Source organism: Vespula vulgaris, chromosome 10 (genome assembly GCF_905475345.1).
Source record: "Vespula vulgaris chromosome 10, iyVesVulg1.1, whole genome shotgun sequence".
Taxonomy (NCBI): Eukaryota; Metazoa; Arthropoda; class Insecta; order Hymenoptera; family Vespidae; genus Vespula; species Vespula vulgaris.
Window position 1 is genome coordinate 1701672 of NC_066595.1, and position 26379 is coordinate 1728050.

Consider the following 26379-nt stretch of genomic DNA (forward strand, 5'->3'; position numbering starts at 1 on the left):
CTGTAATCAAAAGGGAAACACGTGAAAGGGAAAAATCTAGAAATATAATTTCCCAAATATTTAACACTATATATATATATATATATATATATATATATATATATCGAACTATTCGAAAGTCTAATTTATTCTGAAAACTGATCGACTAAGCAATTCAAAAGAATTGAATTTTTATATACGCACGTATGTACCTAGACCAGAGAGAAAAAATACAGAGAGAAAGAGAGAGATGCGAGATAAAAGAAAAATTGAACGCAGAATTGAATAAGTTAATCGTCTTCCATAATGATTTAAAAATCGAATTGATTCGACATTTTTGTCTACTTAAATGATGAATAACAAAATTATCTCAACGAATGAAATTCTTCTAATACATATAAGCACGAAAACGTAAACCTATTGTCCTTCGGATATTTTAATATTTAACCGGGACCGATTGGTGAGTGGGTCATGACCTAAACTTCGAGAATATCCTTTTACTATAAAGGAATGTGTTACTATTGAAAAGAAAATATGAATTCTTTTGAAAATAAATAAATTCTTTCCCCTTTCTTTATACGAAAAGGGATCGTCCTCCCTCGTTCGAAGAAAATTCATCGTCCATCTCTTTTTCTCTCTTTCTCCTTCCTTCTTTCTTTCTTTCTTTCTTTCTTTCTTTCTTTCTCTCTTGGAAAAAAAGCACGTATCTAAGTGGGCGTGAAAGAAACGATTTTTCGAAAGGAAATTCTTGACCTCGAAAACACGAGCTTTCGTTTTTATGCTCGGCCAACGACACAGCGAATCTTTTATCCTTCGACGAATCCCTGGCGAATTTAGAAACAAGTGATGTATAAAACTGCAGTTAAAGAATGAGAGAGACAAAGATATATATATCTCCAATAGAAACTTTCGACATTATTGAAGAAATGGTAAACTCGTCCATGGTATATCTCGATTCTTGAAATTCGATGTACTCTTTAAGTCGTTTCCAAACTACTTCTCTCTCTTTCTCTCTTTCCTTCTATCTATCTATCTATCTATCTATCTATCTATCTATCTATCTATCTCTTACACTGTCTCTGTCTCTTCAGGAATTACTTTGAGAACCGTTAGATCGAGATTTTCTCAGTTAAAAAGGAAAACTTCTTCCGTGCTCGAACTCTAACTCGAATTTGAATTCGAATTCGATTCACCGTGAACGAAATGTCCGATATAACACGGTCGTATTTTTCACGGCGTCTATACTTATACTTTGAAATTTATGACGCATATTCGTATATATTTCGTCTATCTAATATCAACGTATACGACATCGTTTTATATAATATATTATATGTATATATACATATACAGGGTGAGACTCTATGGTAACTGAAGGATCTCGTTTCTTTTTTTTCAAGCTCATAATTTTTTCAGAGTCTTCGTTTAGGCTTGCAATTTTACAATTTGAAAAATAAATTTGTCTAAAGTAAATAAAGCGAATAAGAGTAACTCATTTTTTAGTATCTCATCCTATATATATTACTTATATATATATATATATACACACACATTATTTAAATAGGTTTTTTAACTCGGATAGAATATCACGAATGAAATTTAACATAAGTTAAGATATAAAATGACGGATTAACTTCGCGTTTTCTTGACTGTCATTAAAATTTAATAACTTTGAAGATCGTCTACTTGTAAAGAGGAAAATAGAAACGAGAAAGTAAGTAGCTTGTGTATATTATGATCTACCACCATTGATCATCTTCGACTCGGATAAACGATGCTTCTTCCGTTTAGAATGTACATACGCCTACGAGTTATAACGCAAGAAGTTATATCCTCTCTCCTTCCACCCACTCCCACCCACTTCCCTTCCCCTCTTTCGCCTACCGTCTCCTCATCGTTTCTCCTCTAAAATTTATCATATTTTCTCTATGCGTTCTATTCTCCACTCTAAAGTCTAATTTACTATCGTCAGAGTACATACGGAATATAGAATAAGAACGAATATTTAGAGAAGATAACAAAGGTCGTAATCAAACATTGTCCTCCACTTTACATTTTTCTTATATACATAGGTATACGTATTTTCTATGTATATAACGAAATATATTTCGTAAATACAGGGTGAACCATAAATGTTCAGCGAGAGAGAAAGAGAGAGATTGCTATTCCGCAATTTGAAGAAAAAAGAAAAGAAAAGAAAGGAAAAGAAAAAAAAATTACCTTAAAAAGTGATTAAGATCGCCTAGGAACTTTTTTGACTTAGAATCTTTTCTACATCTATATCGAATTGAATGTATATAAGTAAAGAAAGTTATTGCACAAAGATACATATACGCATACATGTATATATATTCGTACATACACACACGCATATATATATATATATACATACACATCTGGATAATTTTTTTGCAATCAACTATGTATATCTATTACTACTATTTTATCGGTGAACGATCGACGACGAACACAATTCTATGCATACATGTATACCACACACACACAGACATACACATATATAAAAAAAAAAGAGAAAAGAAAGAAGAAGGAGAAAGGTAATAACTAAAGAAAAAAAAGAAAAGACGAGGTCATCTTAGATCGAAGCTATGCGCGTACGATCGAATTTCCATTTCGGTCAAAATGAAATTCCTCTTGGACTTCTACTCTTGTTCAACGAAAGATAGATATAGTGGATGGATGCATAGATAGATAGATAGATAGATAGATAGATAGACAGACAGATAGAGGGAGAGAAAGAGAAAGACGACATGGCCATTTAAATTCGGGAGAAGAACTCAGTCACTCTTTCTCCACCTCCTCCTTCTTTCTTTATAAGAGCTACGATATCTTATGCATTTCCAATAACCGATCGCATGATAAAAGTCCTTTTCTACTCGACATATACCAAAAGTTGAACTCTTTGCTTTTCCTCCTTTGCCAATTTACAATTTATACATGTCTTACTCACACTCATTATGACATCTTCTCTATGTACATCTCATTCCTGTCGTCCTCGACATTCGTTAAAACTTTCAACGAGAGGGTAAAGAGTTCCGTTTAAGAAAAAAAAAAGAAAAAGAAAAAAGAAAAGAAAAAGAAAGGAGAGGAGAAAAATAAAGGCACGAAAGAAGAAAAAAGTTTCTACCACTTCTCGTTAATGCTTCTTTTATACAGGTAAGAATAAGCGGGTGAGTATGTATGTGTGCATGTGTATGTGTGTATGTCTCTAAGTAACGTATCTCCCCCATCTATTTTTCGTCCTTTTCTTTTCTTCATCTTTTTTTTTTGCAGAGATAAAACGTATATTATTCTATTCATATTTCTTTTTATCTTTATTGTCTCTCTCTCTCTCTCTCTCTGACGTTTCAGAAGAGCTGTCATTGCTATTGTCGACTCTTGTCAACCATGTGTGAGCCAGGTCGCAGAACGTTAATTGAATATTCGCACGAAACACACACCGTGATAAACGAAGATACGAGATGGACCGTGACTCGGATGCTGCGTTGGAAATGTCTATCTAAAATGTATTACGAGAACTAGTAGAAATAACATGCATAATATGTATTTACATTATCATCACGTGTTACTACATGTGATTGTTATTACTACTATTATAATTTCATTGATCATTACTTTCGAGACGTTGTTGTTTTGTTCACTTAATTTTTATCTATCTTCTTCTTCTTCTTTTTTTCTTTTTTAATATTTTTCAATCGATAATCAAACATCGAGTTTGTATTTGTATTTTTACTTATTCATTCATTTATTTATCTATTTGTTTCTTGTTTTAATTTTTTTTTCTTTCGACATCATTCTCAATCATATCCACAGATCGATCAAAGCAACGTTTCGAATTGGTTTCTCATCGGGACTACGACCTTGCGCTACCGACGACGAAAGAGATAGAAATTTTGTGTCGTGTCTGGTAATCCGATAGTACAAAATTAATTACACGATCTAATCGGATTACTCCGCATACTAACGGCATTACCCATGGCCGCGCATTCGCATTTCCACGCTCGAGTCCAATCTGTGAAAGAAGAACGGGGTAACGCGCGTGAGTAACCTATGAATGAACGAAACTCTGAATACACGTGTACAACGTATAATAGATATTTTTTCTCTTTTTTTCTTTCATTCTTTCTTTCTTTTTGTCTCTCTTTTTCGTCGATAACGTCGTACGAAAAAAAATCGTACGCAAAAAAAAAAGATTACACGCAAAAAAAAAAAAGAAAGGGGAGGAAAAAATTTTCAAGTTATTTCTATATCAATCTTGCAAATCTTTCAAGCCGTCGAAACGTTTCTCGCTAAGAGAGCCTACTCTTATAACATATGCTCTTACATAGATACATACATACGTATGTAACGTGTACATAGAACACAAAGTTACGTATTATTCGTAATACCTCGTAATCTCGTGAAAGTACCTGCACGTAATACGACGAAGATTGATACGATAAGAATAATCTTAAAACGTTTGGAAGAATAGGAAGAGAAACGATTTAAACAAGCGTATTACTTTATCCATGAAATAACGTATCATATGAAATAATACATTCTCTCATCCCTTAACTACAATTATTTTCTCTTTTCTATAAACTCTTTATGCGAATCAGCTGATGCCTCGAAAATCTACATAGAACGAATTTTATCTACTATTGTCAACTAACTGATAAATCTCATTCGCTATTTCGATGAATTTCAACGATAGGGAATTATCGATCGCATTCCATTTATCCTTCATCCATTTTTCACGTTTTATTTTATTTATTCCGAATATAATTCGATAGAAACAGAATAATCAATTTCGATGGCGGAGAGAAATAGAAAGAAAAGAAAAAAGAAAGAAAAAAAAAAGAAAAGAAAAGAAAATATCGCAAATAATTTATTTTCAATTTTCAGCAACTGAAATTTCACAATAACAACTTTCATTTCAATTTTCTCCCTCTATTCGTTTTCTCGTATAAAATTTCACTCCTTTTACATTTTTCCAAATACGCCCTCTCTCTCTCTCTCTCTCTCTCTCTCTCTCTCTCTCTCTTGCTTTCTCGAAAATGAAAAATGTCGAAAGGAAAAGCAAGAAGTCCTGTAAATTCCACGCTAATCCATATATATATATCCAATAACTTTTCCTTGAGAAGGATTTTGAGGTTTACGAGCGTCAGTAGGAAGCTGACTGATCTCTTCGAAAAGTTCTGCAAGGGTTTAAGGTCTCTCTCTCTTTCTCTTTCTCTTTCTCTCTCTTCAGCGACTTGTCTTTTTACTCGTTCTAGCTCGTATTAGTTACTCAACGACTGCTTGTAAGCTAAAAACGGAAGATAAAGAGGAAAGGAGAGAACAAGAAATATACAGGGTGAATCAAAGAGTTCGTCGGGACAACGATTTTAAAAATCGATCTATCTTGTTTCTTCCTTTCTTTTTTCTCTTTCAAATCGTAAAGCTACGTAATCTAACGCGGATATAACTATGAGCCCGCGAAAGTCTCGAAGAAAGAATAATTCGATATTTAAAATCACTCAGGAACTTTTGAGTCACCCTGTAGATAAAGAACATCATCTTGTGACTTTCGACAACGTCGGAAGACTTCGATAATCGTGCTTATAAATTTCCTTTTAAAGGAAACATCATTTAATTATATACGTTACTCCGTCCGCTTTAAAAATCAAATTTAAGTTCGTGGATATTTTTTTCTGGGAAGAGAGGAGGAGTACAAAAAGAAAGAGAGAGAGACAAAAATCTCTTATCGTCATTTTACTCTCGATAAATAATACATTTTCTAAAAAACGAAAGGTAGTATGTTTGTTCTGACCCTTCATAAAACGTCTGTTTACTCGAAACGCGAATTACTTCGAATGTTACACGATTGTTGTTACATCGATTTTTTGGATATTTTCGAAAATGAATTCTAGAAACGACGAATAGAAATTTTTAATAAACAACACGTGATCTTTCTTCTCATTCGATTTAGATTACATCGACTGATCTAAATCCGATCTGAACGATGTTGAAAGTCTCTTATTTCGTTGTTAAAATATGTCAATCAAAAGAAGAGAGAGAGAGAGAGAGAGAGAGAGAGAGAGAGAGAGAGAGAGAAATCTTTGTCATAAAAAAACGTCGATCGAACGATAGCTCATTAAAAATTAAAACAAAATAAGAAATAATATTAAAAGTAACATAATACGAAGAATCTCAAGATCGATAATCGAAAGATATAATAATTTCAAGGATCGCGATTACTATTCTCTAATCTGTTTTTTTTTCAGATTTTAAATATCTCTAAAATCTAGAGCGATTAATTAACAAATAGAGAAATTAAAAAAGAATAAATAAAGAAATAAATAAAAATTAAAAAAAAAAAAAAAAGATCACTTAGTAACTTTTAGTCCACTCTGTACAAAACGAGATCTCTCATTGTGTCGCTAAACATACACGTACTGTACACATGAAGAACTTTTTCTATTCTAAACAAACTCGTTCTAGGTAAGTATATGTATCTATATAATATGTACATAAATACATACGTGTTGTGTGTGTGTGTGTGTGTGTGTGTGTGTGTGTGTGTGTGTGTGTGTGTGTACGTATATGTGTCATCGAACATTTCACGTAGAAGCAAAGTTTTCAAACGCGTTAAAGACTTTACGTTTACGAGTAATTTCCTCTGAGAAAGGGGGTTGAGGGAGAAATACCACGCGTTTAATTATCGTGCCTGTCAGATCGTAAATATCAGTCGTTTGTTCGGTAGAAATTGACGCTTTCCAAAGTCGTGTCTTCGACATTCAACGTAGAAAAGGAGAACTACTACGACGACGACGATGATGATGACGACGACGACGACAACGACGACCTTTCGAATTAGCAAAGTACCGTAACATGTGTTCGTCGTAGGACAAACTAACGGAGCAAAACTATTTCGTTATGGTAGAGAATTATTTAGTAGACACATTTTATAAGGTACGCCTACGTCAATAAAATAATATATGTCTTTGTTATATGTTTGATTTAAATCATGATCTAAATCATTCGAACGAATCTGATTTAAAATTTGAAAACTATCATGTCTCAATGTAATACGAATTATTATTATTATTGTTATATATATATATATATGTGTGTGTGTGTGTGTGTGTATGAAAAATTTTATTATGTAATTTTCTTTTCTTTTTTTTAGAATATACGTCTTACCATTAAAAAAAAAAAATTGACCAAATAAAAATACTTTTTTTTTTATAAAAACGAATAAAATATCTATAATATTCGGATATAAATTCTTATCTCCTTACGTCACTCCAGTAACCTTCGTAAAAGAAAAGGTCAAATAAATTATAATAATCATAATTCTCCATCGCTGTTATAAATGATTATAATCAATATATATATATATATATATATATATATATATATATAAATATACATATATCCATACATACATACATATATATATATATATGACGTTTTACAGCTACGTTATGCATATATATATACATACTCATACATGTACGTATATGTATATACATACGTATGCATATATGATTCATATAAAAGCGTCGTTTACCGTTATTATACACAGTCATAATAATTCAATACTATCTCTCATTTGCAATCGATCGTGTTTTACCTTTTTATATTCTCAACTATTACTTTTCTTCCCGTTAATCATAGAAACTAGTTCGATCATACAGTTCTCTTTTCGTCGCTACGAAAAATGATTGTAGGCGAAGGTTCGTCGAAAAAAAAAAAAAAAAAAAAAAACAAATGGTAAATTTTTCACGATCGGAGGTCGCTCGATAAAAAAAAAATCACAAAACTCGATATTCGAAACCGGTCGACCTTTTGTCGATCGTTCTCGACAAAACTTCAGGATCTGGTTGGCGATCCTTGAAACGACTGTCTCGAGGTAAAGGCCTGTCGTTAAATTTCATTCTCTTTGTTAATTTTCCTTTTCACCATTTCCATCTATACGACTCTTTTCTCTCTCTCTCTCTTTCCTTTCGTCTCTGACAAGTCTCGAATATCTCGATAAGGAATTGTCATTAAGAAAAAAAAAAAAAAAAAAAAAAGAAGAAGAAGAAAGAAAAAGATACGATGTATCTGAAAGATAAAAAATAAAACAAAGATAGGCGTCACGAAGGATCGGACTCCAAAGTATTGTAATAGGTACGACCCTGACATACATAAGATCTCTTAAACGAAGAGAAATTATACGATCGAACGAATTACGTATTTCTTCTTTTTTTTTGTTTTGTTTTGTTTTGTTTTGTTTTTAATTGCAAATGTAGGGGAAAAGGCGAAACTTTATTTCTGTCTCCCTCTCTCTCTCTCTTTCTTTTTCTCTCTTACTTAACAGCGACGTAAGAAAACCGTGAAGCTCAGCTCTTTTTAAAGCCAACAGCTCTCGCCTAATGAATAATAAATTCGAAGTTCAATTTACCAGGCAGGACGACGAGTTGGCGGTATTTAAATCTAGCTACACGATCCCGCGGATGGGGAGAATAAAATTAACGTAGTTGTATTTGAGTCGAATTACAAAACAAAAAAAAAAAAAAGGAAAAAGAAAAAATGAAAGAAGAAAAAAAAAGGAAAGAAAAAGAGAAAGATCGGATGGAGGGGGTTGTCGATGGAAAAAAAAAAAGAAGAAAAAAGGAAACAAAGTACTCGCAAAAAAAGACTCGTAATAAAAAACAAAGTAACGATTATCAACAAATAATAATTGTATCGGAGATATCAAAGGAAGAGAAAATAAAAGCAAAAAAAAAGAAAAGATAAGTATTGCACTTAGAATAAGCGCGACATAGAAAGATCTGAAAAACATAACGCACGAGGAAGAAAAATCATCGAATATAATCTCGAATGAATCGAATGAATTCACTCGATTCATTCGATGCAAAGAAAGCGTGCATCGTTCTGAGTTAACCAAGACGCACCTGGAATAACAAATAGAACGATTTAATTTAAGTGTCACGATCGTATATCGGCACTCGTCGATCGTTTTACCCAAGAGTTTTTTTTTTACTCTAGCTTGATATTTAATAATATATAAAATTGGCTCGATTCGTCCGTTCGTTCAAAGTCACATTTCATCATTATCTATATCCTTATCTTATTAAATATATCCTTATATCGAGTTCGTTAATTGGTGCAATTAACGAGCTGCGTTGAGCGTTCTTGACGATGACGATAACGACAAATTAAAGAAATCTAAATAAAAACTATGAGACATGGATTAAAAGGATAAAGAAGAAGGAAGAGGACGATGGAAAAAGAAAAATGAAGAAGAAGAAGAAGAAGGAGAAGGAAGAAGAAGAAGAAGAAGAAGAAGAAGACGAAAATCAAAGAGTTTATACGAGGAGAGAATGTAGATGTGCGTATAGAGTCGTGGCCGAGGACGACCTGGAACCGTTACCAAGACTTTTCGAGACCAGTCTCTTTCCAACGCTCGTCGGTAAGCCTCCGAAGAAAAGACGAACTACGAAGGAATAACGATAACAATTTGTTTACGATTATCGAAGATCGATAGATCGTTTTTAACGCGAGATATATATATATATATGTATATATAAATCAAATACTTAAAATTTGTCGAGTGAGAAAAACGGAAAGAAGAAAGAAATAGATCATCGGTCTTTTTAAAAAGAGAACAAAAAAATACAACAAACGAATAAAAGAAAGAAAGAAAGAAAAAGAAAAAAAGATAGGAAGGAAAAAAATAATAAGAAAAAAAGAAAAGATCGAGAGAACATAATCCACCGAAAGATGAGGCTAATCCACCGTTTGCTAGTTCTACTCTTTCTACGAGAGGTAAGCTTTTAACTACGTGACTCGGCTAATGAACGTAATTAAGTTCCAACAAGAGTTTCCTCTTTTAATTCGTGCATGCATGTATACGTGTATATACGTATGTATATATGTATGTATGTATGTATAGATATATGTATGATGTACGTATGTGTATTATGGTAGATACGACAAAGCGCGTGAATCATAATTAGACTTTTTTCTCCGTAAATAATTCGATCGATCATTGATCATTTAGTAAATATACATACATATGTAAGATTAAAACAGTTTATTAATTCGAAAGTTTGCATCTCTGAAGCACGTGTATGAAAAATTCGATTGAATTGTTTCTTCTCTATTTTTTCGCGAACCCTTTGAAATAAAGAAAGAAAAAAAAATATATAAGATATAAGACTTCGATCCAATCTACAGTAATTACCCGTATAATTCATCAAAGTGACTTGAATGTAAATAAAACGACGGAAATAAAAGAGAGAACGCTAATTAACGAAGTTACCGTCGAAGCGAACTGACTACGTTTCCAATTTCAATGAAAGCATTAATTAAAAGTAATATATATATGTGTGTGTGTGTGTATTATACATACGAATTTCAATTTCAATTTCGCAATTTTCAATTTCGCATTTTTTTCAGGCATTCGCTGCGGTAGCTAGGAAACCACCAACTTTTTCAAAGCCAGTCTATTCGAATGCCTATCTTCCGGCAGCTATGCAGGTGGGTGTATGGTTTTCAAACGATTAAAAAAAAAAGAGAGAGAGAGAGAGAAAGGAGGAGAAAGAGAGAGAGAGAAAAAAAAGATAAAAAAATCAAATGAATTATTCTCATCGATTCGTTCAATGTAACAAACGAATTCTTTATATTCAGGTTATTTTCCATGCGGTTGAACAACTAAAAGCTATTCAAACAGAGGAAACAACTCATACTACGAGTATTTCCTCTTCTATTATTGAAACGAATCAAGGAACAACGTTGTCCATGATCGAGGATAATTTTAAGGAAACGGAAATAATGGAAATGGCTGAAACTGTTACGGAAATGATTAAAAACGACAAAATATTAACTAACGTCGAATACGTTTCAACTTTGACAAGTATAATAGATGATCGACATCAAGAATTGCCTGAAACTCACGAGGAAACGCCGGAAATGAATTATGCAACTCCGGAAACGAATTACGAAAGACCTGAAACGGTCGAACAGGTTAAAGAAATGAATCAAGAGCTTCCAGAAATAAATGAAGAGAAATCAAACGTCGATACCAAAGATGTTCCTCCGACAACGCGAGGAACACTTTCGAAAGATACCAAAATAAAAGACCAACCGAGCATCGATAGCATAGTCGAAGGGATTTATGAAATATTAAAACCGACGTCGACCGATATCTACGATGACGGAAACGATGATAACAATGATAATTATAAAATGGAGAAGATCGAAGAAGAGGATGATGAGAACAGGTAAGTACATTTTCTTTTTTTTTGATTATTGTAACTACTAATCGTTTAGAATCAAGTATTTAATAATTCGTCCGATTAAAAAAGTCATTATTAGGAATATAGGAAGAGATAAAGAAGGAATCGATTTATTCAAAATGGGCTCTCGGTGGGAAAAAAAGAAATGAAAAAATTGATGATGACTAAAATCTTTTAAAGTGGTGGTAGTAACGGTACTTAATACTTTGAGTAATTAATGATTCTTCGTTTAATGAAAAGTAATTTGAAGTAGCAAAGAAATTGTAAATATAAGGAACGGTTAGTAAAAGAAGATTGATTGATGTCGCATGATTTGCTCGAGGAAGAAGAAACAGAAAAAGAAAAAGAAGAAGAAGATGAAGATGAAGAAGACGAAGAAGGTTTATTCCATTTATCGAGAAGTGCAGGATATTACGAGTCTAACTGCTATAAATCGATTTCTCATACTCTTTCACGCGTTTCCACGGGATTGCCTCAGTCGAACACGATGAAATATCTATCATAGTGCTCATTCCTACCCACGAAAACCAACCAACGAACGACCAATAAAAATCGACGCGACGTCTTCTTTTCTTCGCTTCGTTTCAATACGACGTATTTGGATCATACGTATATTCGAATACGCCATGTGTTATAGATTTTTCTTATTCGATGGAGCGTGATATAAAAGTATCCGAAAAGTTTCTTTTTTTTTTTTTTTTACAAACATAAATTACGCTTTTCTACCTCTCTGATTTCTTTCTTTTCCTGATTATATATAAATAAAAATAAAAAATAAAATAGAAAAAAAAAGGAAACAAAAAATCTGAAGCTTGTGATTTTCCACGATTCGGAAAAGAAAAGAAAAGGAAAAAAAATAAAAAAAGAGAGAAAAGATAATTAGCCATGAAGCCATTAAAGAGTCTCGTAAAAGAGTGGAATTAAAAATTCTTGTGAAATTCTAAAAATCATTTCGGATCATATCCTATGTTTTCTGTAATAATATCGATAAAAAAAAAAAAAAAAATTCTAACAAAGCTTATAAAGCGATGAAAAATGTGTGGGTCCTATATATAAAAAAAAAAAAAAAAAAAAAAAGAAAAAAAAAGAAAGAAAAAAAATGAAAAGAAAAGAAGATGCTCGTTAACGATGTCGTTTCTCGAGAGCTTAACGAGTCCCCAGGCAGCAGAAGAAAAAGAAAAGAGTAGAAAAAGATGAAGAATTCTAGACTTATCTCACCTTCGCAGGTTCACGATGCTAGGTGAAAAAGTGACACAAGTACCAAGGCCGAGTCTGAGCAACTACTTAAAACGTGTCAAAGCAGAACCTAGGGCATCTTTGGTACAACTAGCTTCGCTCTACGATGCCCTTGGGAAGGATGCTAGGAAGCAGGGTTATGGTAAGTACTTTGGATATTCTGACGAAGTCCTGCAGGTGCTCGATACATCGGCCGAAGGTGGTATAGGACCGCAATTGAAGAAGTTATTGGACAAGGTCCTTGAAAGGAACGAACTCACCAGGGAAGATGCCAAGAACAGGACAAAACTCGTAATACGAGATCTCGAAGAACCTGCCAGTTTACTTAGCAACGATCTTAGAAAACTGTTGCCTCTTCGGTTCTCCTTTTTTTAAACTGCTCTATTTCTTCTTCTTCTTCTTTTTTTTTTCCTAAGGAAGAAGAAGAATAAAAAGTTGATTAAATGGTCGAATATTAATTAATAGACGACGATCATTAAAAGCTGTTAATCGGCGGAACGATGGGAGTTAATTATTCGAAATGAAACTTCAATTCTCTTCGATTAAAAATAAAATGTTTTTAAAGCCGAGTAAATCATTCGATTCTCGCGATCGGTTCAATTAAAAGAGAAAGAGAGAGAGAGAGAGAAGGAAAAATTTAATATATAGCTCAATTCTCTATATTTTACGATTCATTAATTTAGAATATCCATCCCTCACCACCATCATCGCTACCCCTTACTATTCTTCCTTCTCCTCCTCTTCACTCTCACTAACCATTTTATTTTTAATCAAAATATATTCTCATAAATTCACTTTCATCGATCATCGCAAATACTTCTGCCCTGTTCCGTGCGTGAGGTTAACAGATCAAAATTTAATAAATTTATCAAATAGTAAGATTAAAGAGAAAAATTAAAGCAAAAAAATAAAGAAAGAGAGAAAAGAAAAGAAAAAAAGTAAAAGAAAACGAAGAAGATTAAAGTCAGCCTGTCGAGAGCAAGCGCCTATTTAATGTGTTTCATCGAAAATGACAAAGGGCTGGAACGTGATCCGAATCATTTCGACCATCTGTCTGTGGTTACTGAAAGAAAGAAAGAATGAGAAAAAAAAAGTAAAAGAAAAAAAAAAAGAAGAAAGTACATTAAAACTCGTCCAGAGAAAAATGATAGGATTTTGATCTAGGCTACTGCGAATTAGTGTCCCTTCGTGACCGGGAAACAAATTGGTTAGGGAAACGAAAATTATTCTGGTGCTTCTCGACATTTTATGGCAGAATGCATGCAATGCATAAGTCCGAAAGCTGCTGATCAATTTTTTTTAAGCTATTCCTTTCCGACATTTCTTTTTTCTTTTTCTTTCTTTTTTGTCTCTATTTTTTTTTTAATTTTTATTTTATATATAGACCTCTGCCAATTTCGTTTCGTTTCTATATGTTTAAATACCCTATGGGTATCTGCGAACGAAATTATTATTTCATTATTATTAATATTATTATTATTATTATTATTATCGTTATTATGATTATTAGATATGTACATCGTATATCAGATATATCATATGTTAGATATATATTATTATTTTCGATAAAAGTTAATTAGAAAATTATCTAACTCGTCAAATTTGCGAACAATTGTATTCGTTCGATATAATTAAATCTATTTGTCTAACGTTTTGTATAAATAATTTCTATCATAAATCTCGAATATATCGTAACTTTATATATATATATATTTTTTTTTATACGTTATCCTTTTATCAATATTCTATTAAGTTTTAAGTCGCTGCTACTTTCAGAAGAACGTTTCGCCTTTCAGCGAGAGAAAGTAAGTAAACATCTTCGAAACATCTGCTTTTCGTAAAAAGGCATCCTATTCCTCTCGTTCGATATTTCACGTCCGTACGTCATCGCTGTCTAAACGTTTATCCTATATATCATAAATCTTTTCTATCATAATCGCATTATATACTCTTCAAAAATAATACCGTCAAAAATTTCTCAAGAGATAACATATAAGACGTATACTTGCATAAAACGTCTCGTACACGATTGACTCATATCTTACATATTAATAACGATTGTTCGAAAGCATTGTCTAATAAAAATGTCATCGTCTAAAACTTCAGATTGGTTCTAAGAAACGAAAAAAAAAATATATATATATATACACACAGATATATGATTCAAAGCTATACCGATATTCATAAAAACGAACAAGTTTTTAAATGTTTTTAATCACCCTTATAGAAAAAGAAAGGGAGAAACAGAGAGAATGAGAGAGATCGACTAAAAACAGATAAAAAAGAAATTAAAAAAATTACGATTCAAACGATTCTATCTTATTTTCAAAAATCACCTTGACCCACCGTCCAATCCAGAGATCGATATTGTTTAATGCTCACTGGATTATGAGTTGGCAAAGAGTCAAGCGCATCGATACGTGCTCTGACTTGCCAAACGATGTATTGACTAATTCTGTGTCAATTGATGTGTCCAATACGCAAAGTCGCCGGCTAAGACAACAGATATGCGTTTCATCGTTGTATTATCGACGATCGGTTTTTACGCCCTTGGTTTGAAAGCAGGTATAAATTGATTTTGAAATTGATGATGGTCTTCAGTCGACAGTACAAGCTATCGAGTGTGGGCGTAGAAAATTGCGTTAGACAAAAATTGAGCATTGAACGATACACAAAAAAAGAAAATAAATAAATAAATAACAAAATGAATATCTCGCTGGGATACTGCTTGCTTCTTTGCGTAAGTAAACTTATTGTTTACGATAATAAAATTTTGAAAGAATATAATTTCTTGTGAACGTTATCATCGAAATCAATAATAACCGATAATTGAATGGATAAGAAATTTTTTGTGAAAACAAGAAATTTCACAAAGATAGAAGAAGAAAAGAAAAACTAAGCGCAGATTATTAGCTCGACGATATTTTACGATATTAATTATACTGTATACTAATAATTCTTACGCCAAATTTGATATGGTAAATAATATCGATTGTCTACGCGAAGGTTCCTGCGTACGGAGATCCAATTTATCAAGTGTTTCTAAATCGAATTATACGTATTGATCAACATTTCGAAATATATTCTGTGTGAAAAAATTTTCCTAGAAAAAAAAACCTTAATAAAAAGGAACATCCAAAAAATAGGATGAGCGAAATCGCGACGATAAAAATTCCAAAGTTGACATAAATATCAATTCTTGACAATTTGCACGTCTGATTTCGTAATATGAGATATAAAAAAAAAAGGTAATTCGAGAATAACCCTTGTGAATTCTAACGACTGTATTAGCTACGAAGAGCGCGCGTCAACGTGCTTCGTAAGAGTGACGCTAATTACAAATACTTACTATGAATCGGGGCAAAATGGCGTTCGAGTCGCGCACGCGCAAACTTCACTTTTCACTTTACCGCGAATTCGACTAAAGTAGATATATATATATAAGCGCGTAAGGGTTGAAGAAAGCAAAGAAGAAGTAAGACGAATGCAAATCCGCGCAAGAACATATGCACATATCTATAAAAAAAAATTGTTAATTTCAATTCAAAAAATAAATAATTTCATTATCATATTCCGACAGCTCCTGTCAACGAGAGTACAAACGAAGCCGCAAATAACAAAATTATTTCCTATCGAGGAAATACACGTTAACGATCATCGAGAAGCCAATAACGAGACGAAACTATTTGACAAATTATTTGGAAAATTACGTGCAACTTATAATTTCGTCTTTCGCAAAACGGACAATGGTAGCAACAGTAACGTAGAAAAAATATTGCCGAAGGACGCGCCAAATCCTGACGTAGAGGCATTCAAATTAATCTGGAAAAATCCGATCAATTCGAATTTGGAAATAACGAAATTAAATACGCAAACCACGACGAAGGAACCAGTGTATCAAACGAGAATAAAAACTCTTTACGACGCACCAAGGTATGATAGATTCGAAGAGCTTCAACCATTGGAACCATTGGAACAATTGGAACCTTTGATGCCATTAGAATTCGACGAGGAAAACGAACATAAAAAGGACGACGACGTCGAATTCATAACCCCGGCAACCGGTCTACAATTTCCAACAACTCTCGGTCGTCATTTCGTCGAGTGGCTTGGCTCTCTTCTAGGACTTTCCTACGGAATCTACGCGAAACTTACGAGAGCCATTCATAGTAATTACACGCTTTATTAGGGTCAATGGCATACACGAATATACTCGGACTATTTTTATTCTCAACTGAAAAAAAGAAGAAAAAAAAAGCGACATAAAAGTCATATCGTTTTTGTTGCTTCGTTTGCTCTTCTTTTTTTTTTTTTTTTTTTGTATTATTTGAAATAATTTTTATAGTTAGTTAGATAATTAGAATTAATGAACGAAATGTTACAATATTTTTATACCCACTTATCTCCTCCGTTCAGTCACGTCGGCTGTAATAATACAAACAATTACTTGTACGTTAATAAATAAATACACAAATAAATGAATAAATAACGGAGATCGGAATGGATAAAACTGTACTCTCTAAATTTCTTTTATTGAAAAATATTTCGGTCTGAAAAATACATGCGTCGCTCTTTCTTCTTCATATCTTATTCTTTCTTTCTTTCTTTTTGTTTTGTTTTATTTTGTTTTTGGCACGCCCACTCTATCTATTACACTATACAATAATAATCTTATTCTCGATTAACACGGTACTGTGAATTTTTATCGACATGAATGAAATTCGTCAGACCTTAAGAAAGGTGTACGCGATTAGACGACGCTAGTCCCTACAGTCATGCATCTTTGGAAGTATATAATAAAATCAGTTTTAAGATTTAAACGAGGAAAAAGGAAAAAAAAGGAAAGGAAAGGAAAGGAAAGAAAAGAAAAGAAAAGAAAAGAAAAGGAAAACCAAGCGAATGGAATAAAAAAGGAAAAAAAGAAAAAGAAAAGAAAAGAAAAAAAATAAAAGTAAACCGATCAAAAAGAGACAATGAAAGAGATGCTAATAAAATACTGCTAACCTCACATACACCATACACCTAAAGTCTTTGGTTCTATGATAACGCGCGATAACGGCACATAGCATCGTAGCCAATATCTCACGATTATTATTTATAATTAATAATGTTTGTATAAGTATAAGAATATTTATACGAAGCAGACTCGTTATAAGTCTGTCGTTTAATTGGAAGTACTCGCATGTAAGAAGGCACTTCGAAGAAAATATGTAATCTATATTTGATAATGAAAAACGTTTCTGAAGTTCTTAATTAAAATTCTTCGAGATTACAATATTTATTCTCCGAAGTGTCTCTTAATCGATCAAGGATATCAAAATTATACGAGCCAATTTCAACCTATCGCATATGCAAATACTTTGATCCTCGAATTAAAAAAATCTTTCGAAAAAGAAGCATGTAGTCATACGTATATAAACTTGTTAAAAATCTACGAATCGTTGTTCCCTTTCTTTAATCATCTAAATTCTATTTACGACGAAAGCAATGTATTTATTTTTTTTCGGAATAAATAGATACCTATCTCGACTATTTATACTGATAGATATAGAGCTGTAATGATCAATATAGATCAATACAAAAAATAACGTTCTAACTGAACAATTTTGTTATAATTAATCGAGAGTCGTATTTGCTTATGGTGAGAGATTCGCTCATATAAACAATCATTATGCAATATCAGCCTTCATAGAGTCGTAATAAAACACACGAAACGAATATTAGAATAGTATTTGGAAAAAAAAAAAAAAAGAAACTATATCTTATATGGCTAATTTTAAAGGGATTGAGTAGTCGATCAACGGCCGGCGAATGTCTTTAAATTGTTTATACGGTTGATTACATTAATGTCTAAGGACGAATCGAGGAGATCAGATTTGAAACACTGAACTACTATCAAATATTTTTTTCAATAACGCATAATAAATTATGTCTATGTACAGATTAATTGTGTACTTGAGATGGTACTCCATTTATATCAGAACACATCCTTAATGGCAGATTGATCGAGTGATTTTCTTAATTAAAGACGATCGTTATTATCGTTAAAAACATAAAATCAAAATCAAAATAAAATACACAAAGCGTTTATGCTTTGTAATCGTATTTTTAAAATCCCACCCCTCCCCCTCCTCCCCACACTCCCCCCGTTATTTTAGCATTACGTTTATCTTAAATGTTGTCTTTGTAGACTAGAATCGATAAAAGAAACTATTTTTTGTTTTGTTTTATTTCATTAAACTAACATATATAAAACAAGTAGTCCATGTACTATTATCCGGATTACTTGCATTGTAATGGCAACTTCTAAAAAATATCTAATCCGATATCTCGATAATGCGCAGATAAAATATAATATAATGGTTGTGATGCGACAGTGTATTAAATTGAAATCAACCTTGTATATTTCAGCGTGTGTTCGCGTATGATCGCGAACTTTAAGGCATCATTCATTGAACATTTATACTTCTTTTCTTTTTCCCTTTTTTTTTTTTTCTTCTTCTTCTTTTCTCTTTTTAAGACTATTCATTTCATTCAAACGTTTCAACAGATTCGTACTCTTTCATAAAACTCTTTCAAAAAAGATCACATCGAAATATAGACGTTTAATAATAAATCACTTTCTCGGTGATATCAATCAACGACGTCTAAATCTCACAAATGCAAGAAAATATACTTGCATCGTTATCCTACTATTTACTATCACGATAAACTTAGGGTCGCAAAATTGAGAAAGTATACCAAAGTATTCGATCCATAGCAAATCCCATTGATTATCTATTTGTGCTGATTTCAACACGTTCCATAAACAGCCTTTTTCTAAGCAAATTATTGCTTACGATTCTATATCGCTTATGTTTATGACTAAGAAGGCATTAAGTACCTGGTGTTTTGCGGCAAGATTTCGTTCATGTTCACAAGTGGTTGCTGAAGTATCGTTACTTCTTTTAGAGACTGTTCTTTAAACGATGAAAAAGTGTGTAAGAGAACTTGATCTTTCTGAAGATTATGAATATGATGAAGAAAATTAGTATCTTGTTTTATTGAACCGTCTTTTACGACAAGACTTACTTCTTGTTGTTTAGGCATTGTCAATACTTCGACGGCTTTATCAAAAAGTTCTTTTTGTTCTATAAAAAATACATCCTTCTTGCCTTTACTCTTCTTAATGCCTAAATGTGTCTGAGTATGTTTATTCAAATGATCTTTCCGCGAAAAAGCCTTTTGACATACGGTGCACGTAAAATTTTTATCACCGGAATGAATAACGTAATGTCTCGTTAAATGTTCATTCCTTTTAAAAGCTTTCTCACACACAGGACATTTATAAGGTCTTTCATCCGAATGACCACGCATATGTTGATCCAAATGCTCTTTTCTTTTTAGCATCGCTCCACACTCCTTGCACTGATATTTTCGTTCCTGGAGAAAGAAAGAAAGAAAAAAAAAACGGTAATGAAAATAATAGGAGAGGAGGGGGATCAAGTATATTTCTTGCAACGGTATAAAAAAAAATCCTTTACCTGTATGTGAGCTTGTATGTGCTGATCTATCTCGGATTTTTCAGGAAAAACTAAATTGCACTCCGGACAGCAATAGACTCTGGAACCGTCTAAAGCAACGCTGATTTTGATTTCTCCGGTTTTTGCTCGAAACTTCATTTTCTTTTCCACTTTTGGTGAATCCGTTTGTACTTGTTGCTCTACTTTTACAACCTGTACATTATTACTTTCATTATCTTGTTGATTCGATTCCAAGTGGACGTTAAAATCGTTAGGATTCAATGTTATCATCATATGTTCGGAATTCATGAAATTATTTCCATTTTGTGTCTGAGGATTTCTAAATACCGATACGCTAGGAATGTTTAGAATATTGTTTTGTGTATGTTCCAGTTTTTCTTCCTCTATTTTTTCTTTCTTCATTTGCTCAGATTGTAACTTTATTAATTGTTGTAAAGTTAATGGCAGCGTAGTAGCTTGCAACTTTTGAATATATTCGGCCATATTAGAACCTTGTACTAACTGAACAGCTTGTTGCTCATCAGAATTTCTCATTTCATTATCAGTCTTATTCTCTTCCTTGTGAGTATCTATTTGCGACGTCGAAGGTAAGTACACATTAGGTATGATTCTTACTGGGAGAGCGTTTGATTGGACGCCTAGTAGAGAAGCATTGCTCTGATTATAATTAGGAATGTTAATTGTTTGTATACCCTGCTTTTCGCACAGTTGCATAAGAGTATTAGAATCCGGCCAAGTGAATAAAGACCCTGGGTATTTATTCTGCGAGTTTACCTAAAAGGAAATGTTAACGATTGAGCGGTTATATACAACGTATGTATTCACATATAAGAAGAGAAAAGTTATTAAGAAAATCTTATATCGATTACTTACGAGAAACTGCTGCTTGTTCTGATTCGATCCTGCAGCCGTACTGTAAATAGAACTTTGAACTGTTTGTAAGTGTAATGCACCACTGTTGTTGCTGTTATGACTAAATTCAACGTTAGGAGTAGAATTCGATCGCGATGTTAGCTCGGAAAATTGAGGCAATGTGCCTTGAATATTGTTATTCCCAGAGAAATTCATCTTTTCTCTTAAAAAGTACAAGTCGCGCGCGTTCGTAAATGATAACACGCGAGAGTTTATAACCTCTAATTCGAACGAATGAACACTTCGAATAAGAGTACGTCGATAAGACGATTCTCAGTCTCACATTTTCATTATTAAAGCAAAATTAAATGTTTCTTATACGCCGAAGTATCGATATAAAATATAATGAGTATAATTAAATTAAAAAACTTAAGAGACGAAGATACATCGAAACGCACGCCGCGTCCTATACACAACTGTTCCAACATGGCTGCTCTAAAATACTATTCGAGAAAAGCGCGCCAAAATCAAATAACGATAAATTCACAACGACTCCGTTAGCTCACGTGCGTATTACAAAAAATTTTATCCAAAAATCGATGTTCCTTTTTAACAAAATTATTTTCACAAATACTATCGTCGTTGCATCGTAACGAAAAAAAAAAAAAAATTCATAACGCACAGAAAAGTTTTCCTTCCTTTATATTGGCCAAACTGTGGCGTTTCTTTTTGTTTATAGTTGACGCTAAACGCACTTCACTTCGTTTACCGAGTGGTATAAATATTTTTATTCGTCCGTTGATAACACGATTTTTCACTCGAGTGATCACATGGTACAGTTTGCGACATTATGTTAGAAAAAGTCTCTTTAAATAAATACAGTAAAATCTGTAATATCTAGAAGGAAAATTTATTCCTTCGGTGTTTATTCTACTTTCAAATAAAATGTACATTAAAGAGATCATGGCAATTGCCATATATTTGCTTTCAACTTTGACCTACAGATAAGAATGTAGGTAATAAAAAAATTGTATGTACATGGATAAAGATACTACACTATTCTTAGATGTCTTACGTAAGAGGAGCAGAACCTTACTAGCTTTTACCAAAAAAAATTCTGAGAAAATCAATAATGAGATTAAAAGATCGTATTTACAGAATTCGTTAGTACTATTCCTGAAGGAGATAACTACCGAATGCAATATATCCTTGAATTAACAAGCGATATTTATAGCTTTTGTTTACAGACCATTAGGAAGACAGAATTCTCATTTAAAAAATCAAAAAGAGATATGGAACTTGAGGAATGATTCCAGTGCTGTTAAAGATCTTTTGCACTTGGATCGTCAATTTGAAAACAAGGATCAAATGTGTACATCGGTTTCTAACATGCGACCTTTAGAAAGAATAGTTATACCGTCAAAAAATGTATCCCGTTCGCATTCTTCATACGTAGTAAAGAGAAAGCCGGTGAAAGAATGCTATTGCAATGTTGAAATGAAAAAGATACAACCTCATTCTTCAAAAATCATACATAAACCTAATCCACCTTGTAATTATTACAAAAATCATATTTGTCAAGCATCGTTGCCTATAAATGAAAATAATATACAAGACACATTATCACCTCCCATTAGTTGCGAAACCATCAGAAGAGTACAAAAAATCAATTACTATCCCCAATCTCAATTTCTTCGCAACGTTCAAAAAAAAGTTTCTGTTCTAAAAGATGTATCTTTGGGTGATTGTCCTGATACTTGTCCAAGGTCGTCGTACTATCACAAGCTAAGAACCGATAAGACTTCAAATTTAACGGATACAGATACTCAATCAAAATTTACCCCTGATACAATTAGCAAGTCTAATATCATCGACTTTGACAAATTGGATTCTATCCAAAGAGTATCAAATTCTGTGACAGATGAGGAAGAACAAAATCAGGAAGAAGTTATACAAAAAGTAAGCAAAGGCATTCAAGTGCCTTTGAGGAAACCATCTAAAACAAAGTTTCTTGCAAAGAGAACTATTTCTTCGAAAAAATATATACCGGAAGGACGTAAAGAAAAACCTACTTCAAGATCATCTTCTGAAAATAAAAAAACCTTAAGATCATCCACTTTAGACTGTCAGTGTCATAAAAGTAAAGTAGACAAATGTACCAAAGACTTGGAAAAAAAAGAATTGGGAACATATCGTGTTTATCCGAAAGATTACGAAGCAGATTATCGAGAGCCAAAAAAATGGTCCTCGACGTATGACAAAGATAGTCAAAGAAAAACTGCAAGATCTTCGGGTAATGAAGTTAGGGAATTAAGAAAATTTCGTGAACAAAATTATTTTGATACTCATGGATCAAGTCAAACACTTATGTCATCGGAATCTTCAGGATCGTTACAACAATATATGTTGAACGATCGACTTTTTGCAGAGCCTGTTAAAAGGATTCATAAAAAAGATTTAGTCGTAACGATGCCACCCTGTGCAACGGTACAAAAGAAACGCGTTCATTACTTCCCTAGATATATAGTACGACAAGAGAAGAGTGCTTGCAACACAAATTACAAGAAAAAACGTTGCCAAAGTTGTCCATTAACCGGACATGCCATAGATCTTGGTATTTCTAAACCTCGTCCGGTATTAAACAGCTTGGCGTTAAAATACCAAAAGAAACTTCCTTAACGAAGTATTTTTATAGTTTAAATAATTTTTTCTCTTAGGTAAACTATACGATTTCTAATATATATATATATATTCGTTTTTAAAAGTACAGAAAATAATTTTTATCTAAACATCTTAGCAATCATTTTTTAATCAAGTTTTCTTAATGGACCAAAACATAGTAATTTATGATTTTATTGATCATTCAAATCATTGTTCACGTTAATGGTAATAATTTTCTCTATAAGATATTAAGACTTATTTTTTTATTCTTTTATTTATTTATTCTACTTTTTTTTTTCAAAGTTTAAGCACAGAGTTCAAAGACTGATTTTCATCGTTATGATGAAAGTGATCGTATTTAATAAAACAATTAAGTAATATTATAATTGTCTACAAAATACTTGTAAATAAATAACGATCGTTTTTATGTATCATAAATTATCTGTAGATCATCGTTCAGATTTTATCTTACTCTATGTCTCGTATAAAAAAAAAAAAATACAAAAATACAAAAAATAAAAAAAAAATTCAAGATTCCTTTCTCATCTTACCTCATTACTTTAATGAATACGCTCGTAAAAAACCTCTTTTTTACGATTATACGTATTAATTATTTCCAAATCTTAACGCTCGCGTGTATCAAAATGATTGTAAAATTTCTCGATAAGCATCTCGAAATTCATCGTTTATATTAAAACGGCAGAACGAACGCGTAATTATTTATCAAGATAAATTCTATCATTACTATACATTGTAACATAGTAATAAAAATTTTATTTTATAAATTTTTCTATAATCAATGATCAAATCTACCTTTTTTTTTTATATATAATTTACATCATCAATCCATGAAAAAAATATCAAAGACGCTAACGCGAGAAAGAAATATAAGACACGTTCGAAATTTTACAAGTTCAGATTGTCAAAAAAAAAATCAGAGCGTGTAATTAAAATTAAAAAGATTGATTAAATTCTTACATTGTATTAATCATTATAAATAATGATTGTAGAAATGATACAATAACACTACAAAAAAAATTTAACGATCTTCGTTCGATTATATAAAAACGATTGTAAAATTTATCGATAGCTCGTCTCTAATTTTAAAAATATAGTTAGGGAGCTAATACAATCATTTAAATAAAAATCGTTCTGTACCTTTCGATCGAAAAAAAAACAAAGAATTCAGCTATGAAGATTACTATCGTGTATTTTCTATTTATCATAGCATCGAATCTACGCTAGTCGATCATTTCCTATTTTTTCTAATTGATCCTTATATTTTTTCTTCTTCACTTTTGATCCAATTCACTTACTAATATTAACGAAGAAAAAATATATATATGATAATGACGTGTATATATTTAAAAAAGAATTCGAGAAATAAAAAAGAAAAAAAAAAAGAATTATGAATGAAATTTCCAAGAGATAAAATTAATTAGAAAGTTTGTTACTATACGTATATACTTATACGCACTTATATAGGCTGCAGCAAAAATTTTATCCATCTGACATACAATATTTTCGTTTTTTTTTGTGATAATATGTAAAAAAAAATATATATATATATAAGACTGGAATGATATAGAGAGGGACGTAACGTTACGTAAATACTTTTTACGTGGGTAGAGACGTAGAGGAAATTTCAACAAGGTCATCTGTTTTTTTTTCTTTTTCTCTTTTTTTAAGATGCTACATATTTTACTATTTTTCTAATGGCGTAAATCGCCATATTGTTTACGTACATCGAGTACGTGATATTATTATAGAAACTTAAAGTAACCTTATCCTTAAAACAAAATTACATACACACACATCATACGCACGTACTCACGCACGCAAAGTAAGCATTTTCAAAAATAAATCTAATTAATATAATTATATATTATATATTATATAAATAATAAGTGTGACCTTATCATAATTATTATTCGTTCTTGCAGCAAACAATGTAATCGATTACTTAATTAAATAACTTAATCAAAATTTTTAAGATACGTATATAATAATGATGATGATGATGATGATGATGATGATGATGATGATGATGATGATGATAATAATAATAATAATAATAATAATAATAATAATAATAATAATAATAATAATCTTTTTAAGACAGCAAGCAGCTTCAAAATTTGTAATAAATCCAATCCGCAATATTCCGAGTGTTTAAACAAGGTTATAATAGAGATTGTTGTCTCTATAGCTAACGATTTTTTATTTTCTTTTTCTTTTTTTTTTTTTTCAAGAGTATAATCGACAATTTTATAAGAGAAAGAAAGAAAAAAAGAAAAAGAAACGTGAATCATTTTTATTTTTCTTCTTCCGCTCGTAAGAAAAAGCATGATAATCGATATAATCGATTAAAAAAGTTCAAGTATTATAAATATATATATATAAGAAGGAAATGAAAAAAAAAATAATAATAACAAATATTACTATTCCTCGAATTATTTCAGATTAAATTAAATAGATGTGTATAACGATCGAACGAACGATCCACGTTTAATTATTACATATTACTATTTAATAAACTTTTATTATTAATAACATTGTATATTTTATTATTATAATATTATATATTATTAACGATAAATTAAATTTGTAATTTTCTAATATAGGTATATATTAAAATATACATCTGTTTTCTTTTTTTTTTTTAATTTTTTTTCCTCCATTTTATTCCATGATTAATAACGTTTTCTTTAAATAGTAAAACGTATTTTGATTATAATCGATATCCTCTAAAAAATTTTCAAATTATCTAATAGAATTATTTTTCTCAAGAAGAAATATACTTATTTATTCCATTTGTTTCGTCATAGTAAAAATGTATGTATATATCGAAAAAAAAAAAA

At 31.6% G+C, this 26379-nt stretch overlaps 5 protein-coding genes across 6 annotated transcripts in view; 3 read left to right on the forward strand and 2 right to left on the reverse strand.

Moving 5' to 3' along the window:
* LOC127067147 (uncharacterized) overlaps positions 1-26379 on the reverse strand; it is a 93301-nt gene that overhangs the window by 66261 nt on the left and 661 nt on the right. The gene's annotated exons all lie outside the window — the stretch shown is intronic.
* On the forward strand, positions 9342-13398 carry LOC127067152 (uncharacterized). Its single transcript, XM_051001761.1, has 4 exons — positions 9342-9774; positions 10408-10488; positions 10639-11231; positions 12473-13398. Exons 1-4 carry the CDS (start codon positions 9730-9732, stop codon positions 12855-12857), a joined length of 1104 nt encoding a protein of 367 aa, XP_050857718.1. The 5' UTR covers positions 9342-9729; the 3' UTR covers positions 12858-13398.
* On the forward strand, positions 15084-17501 carry LOC127067155 (uncharacterized). The gene is made up of 2 exons (XM_051001764.1): positions 15084-15222; positions 16063-17501. Exons 1-2 carry the CDS (start codon positions 15187-15189, stop codon positions 16669-16671), a joined length of 645 nt encoding a protein of 214 aa, XP_050857721.1. The 5' UTR covers positions 15084-15186; the 3' UTR covers positions 16672-17501.
* On the reverse strand, positions 18633-21459 carry LOC127067150 (zinc finger protein 880-like). Of its 2 annotated transcripts, XM_051001756.1 has the most exons (4): positions 20879-21459; positions 20006-20779; positions 19554-19904; positions 18633-19481 (listed from the first exon to the last, which is right to left on the reverse strand). In XM_051001756.1, the coding sequence occupies exons 1-4, from the start codon at positions 21071-21073 to the stop codon at positions 19347-19349; spliced, it is 1455 nt and encodes a 484-aa protein (XP_050857713.1). In that variant the 5' UTR covers positions 21074-21459; the 3' UTR covers positions 18633-19346. The 2 variants fall into 2 exon arrangements, with proteins under 2 accessions (XP_050857713.1, XP_050857712.1); XM_051001755.1 differs by having other exon boundaries at positions 18633-19904; positions 20879-21457.
* Positions 21578-25361, forward strand: LOC127067149 (uncharacterized). The gene is given in 1 exon segment (XM_051001754.1): positions 21578-25361. A coding segment is annotated over 1 exon segment (1647 nt). The 5' UTR covers positions 21578-21889; the 3' UTR covers positions 23537-25361.

Bases quoted from the DNA above. Each gene is read 5' to 3' on its own strand.
- LOC127067152 (XM_051001761.1), top strand. From the start codon at position 9,730: ATGAGGCTAATCCACCGTTTGCTAGTTCTACTCTTTCTACGAGAG. The intron at 9,775-10,407 runs GTAAGCTTTTAA...CATTTTTTTCAG, and splicing joins TTCTACTCTTTCTACGAGAG to GCATTCGCTGCGGTAGCTAG. The intron at 10,489-10,638 runs GTGGGTGTATGG...CTTTATATTCAG, and splicing joins ATCTTCCGGCAGCTATGCAG to GTTATTTTCCATGCGGTTGA.
- LOC127067150 (XM_051001755.1), bottom strand. From the start codon at position 21,073: ATGAATTTCTCTGGGAATAACAATATTCAAGGCACATTGCCTCAATTT. The intron at 20,780-20,878 runs GTAAGTAATCGA...ATTTCCTTTTAG, and splicing joins AGAACAAGCAGCAGTTTCTC to GTAAACTCGCAGAATAAATA. The intron at 19,905-20,005 runs GTAAAGGATTTT...TTCTTTCTCCAG, and splicing joins ACATACAAGCTCACATACAG to GAACGAAAATATCAGTGCAA.
- LOC127067155 (XM_051001764.1), top strand. From the start codon at position 15,187: ATGAATATCTCGCTGGGATACTGCTTGCTTCTTTGC. The intron at 15,223-16,062 runs GTAAGTAAACTT...ATATTCCGACAG, and splicing joins GATACTGCTTGCTTCTTTGC to CTCCTGTCAACGAGAGTACA.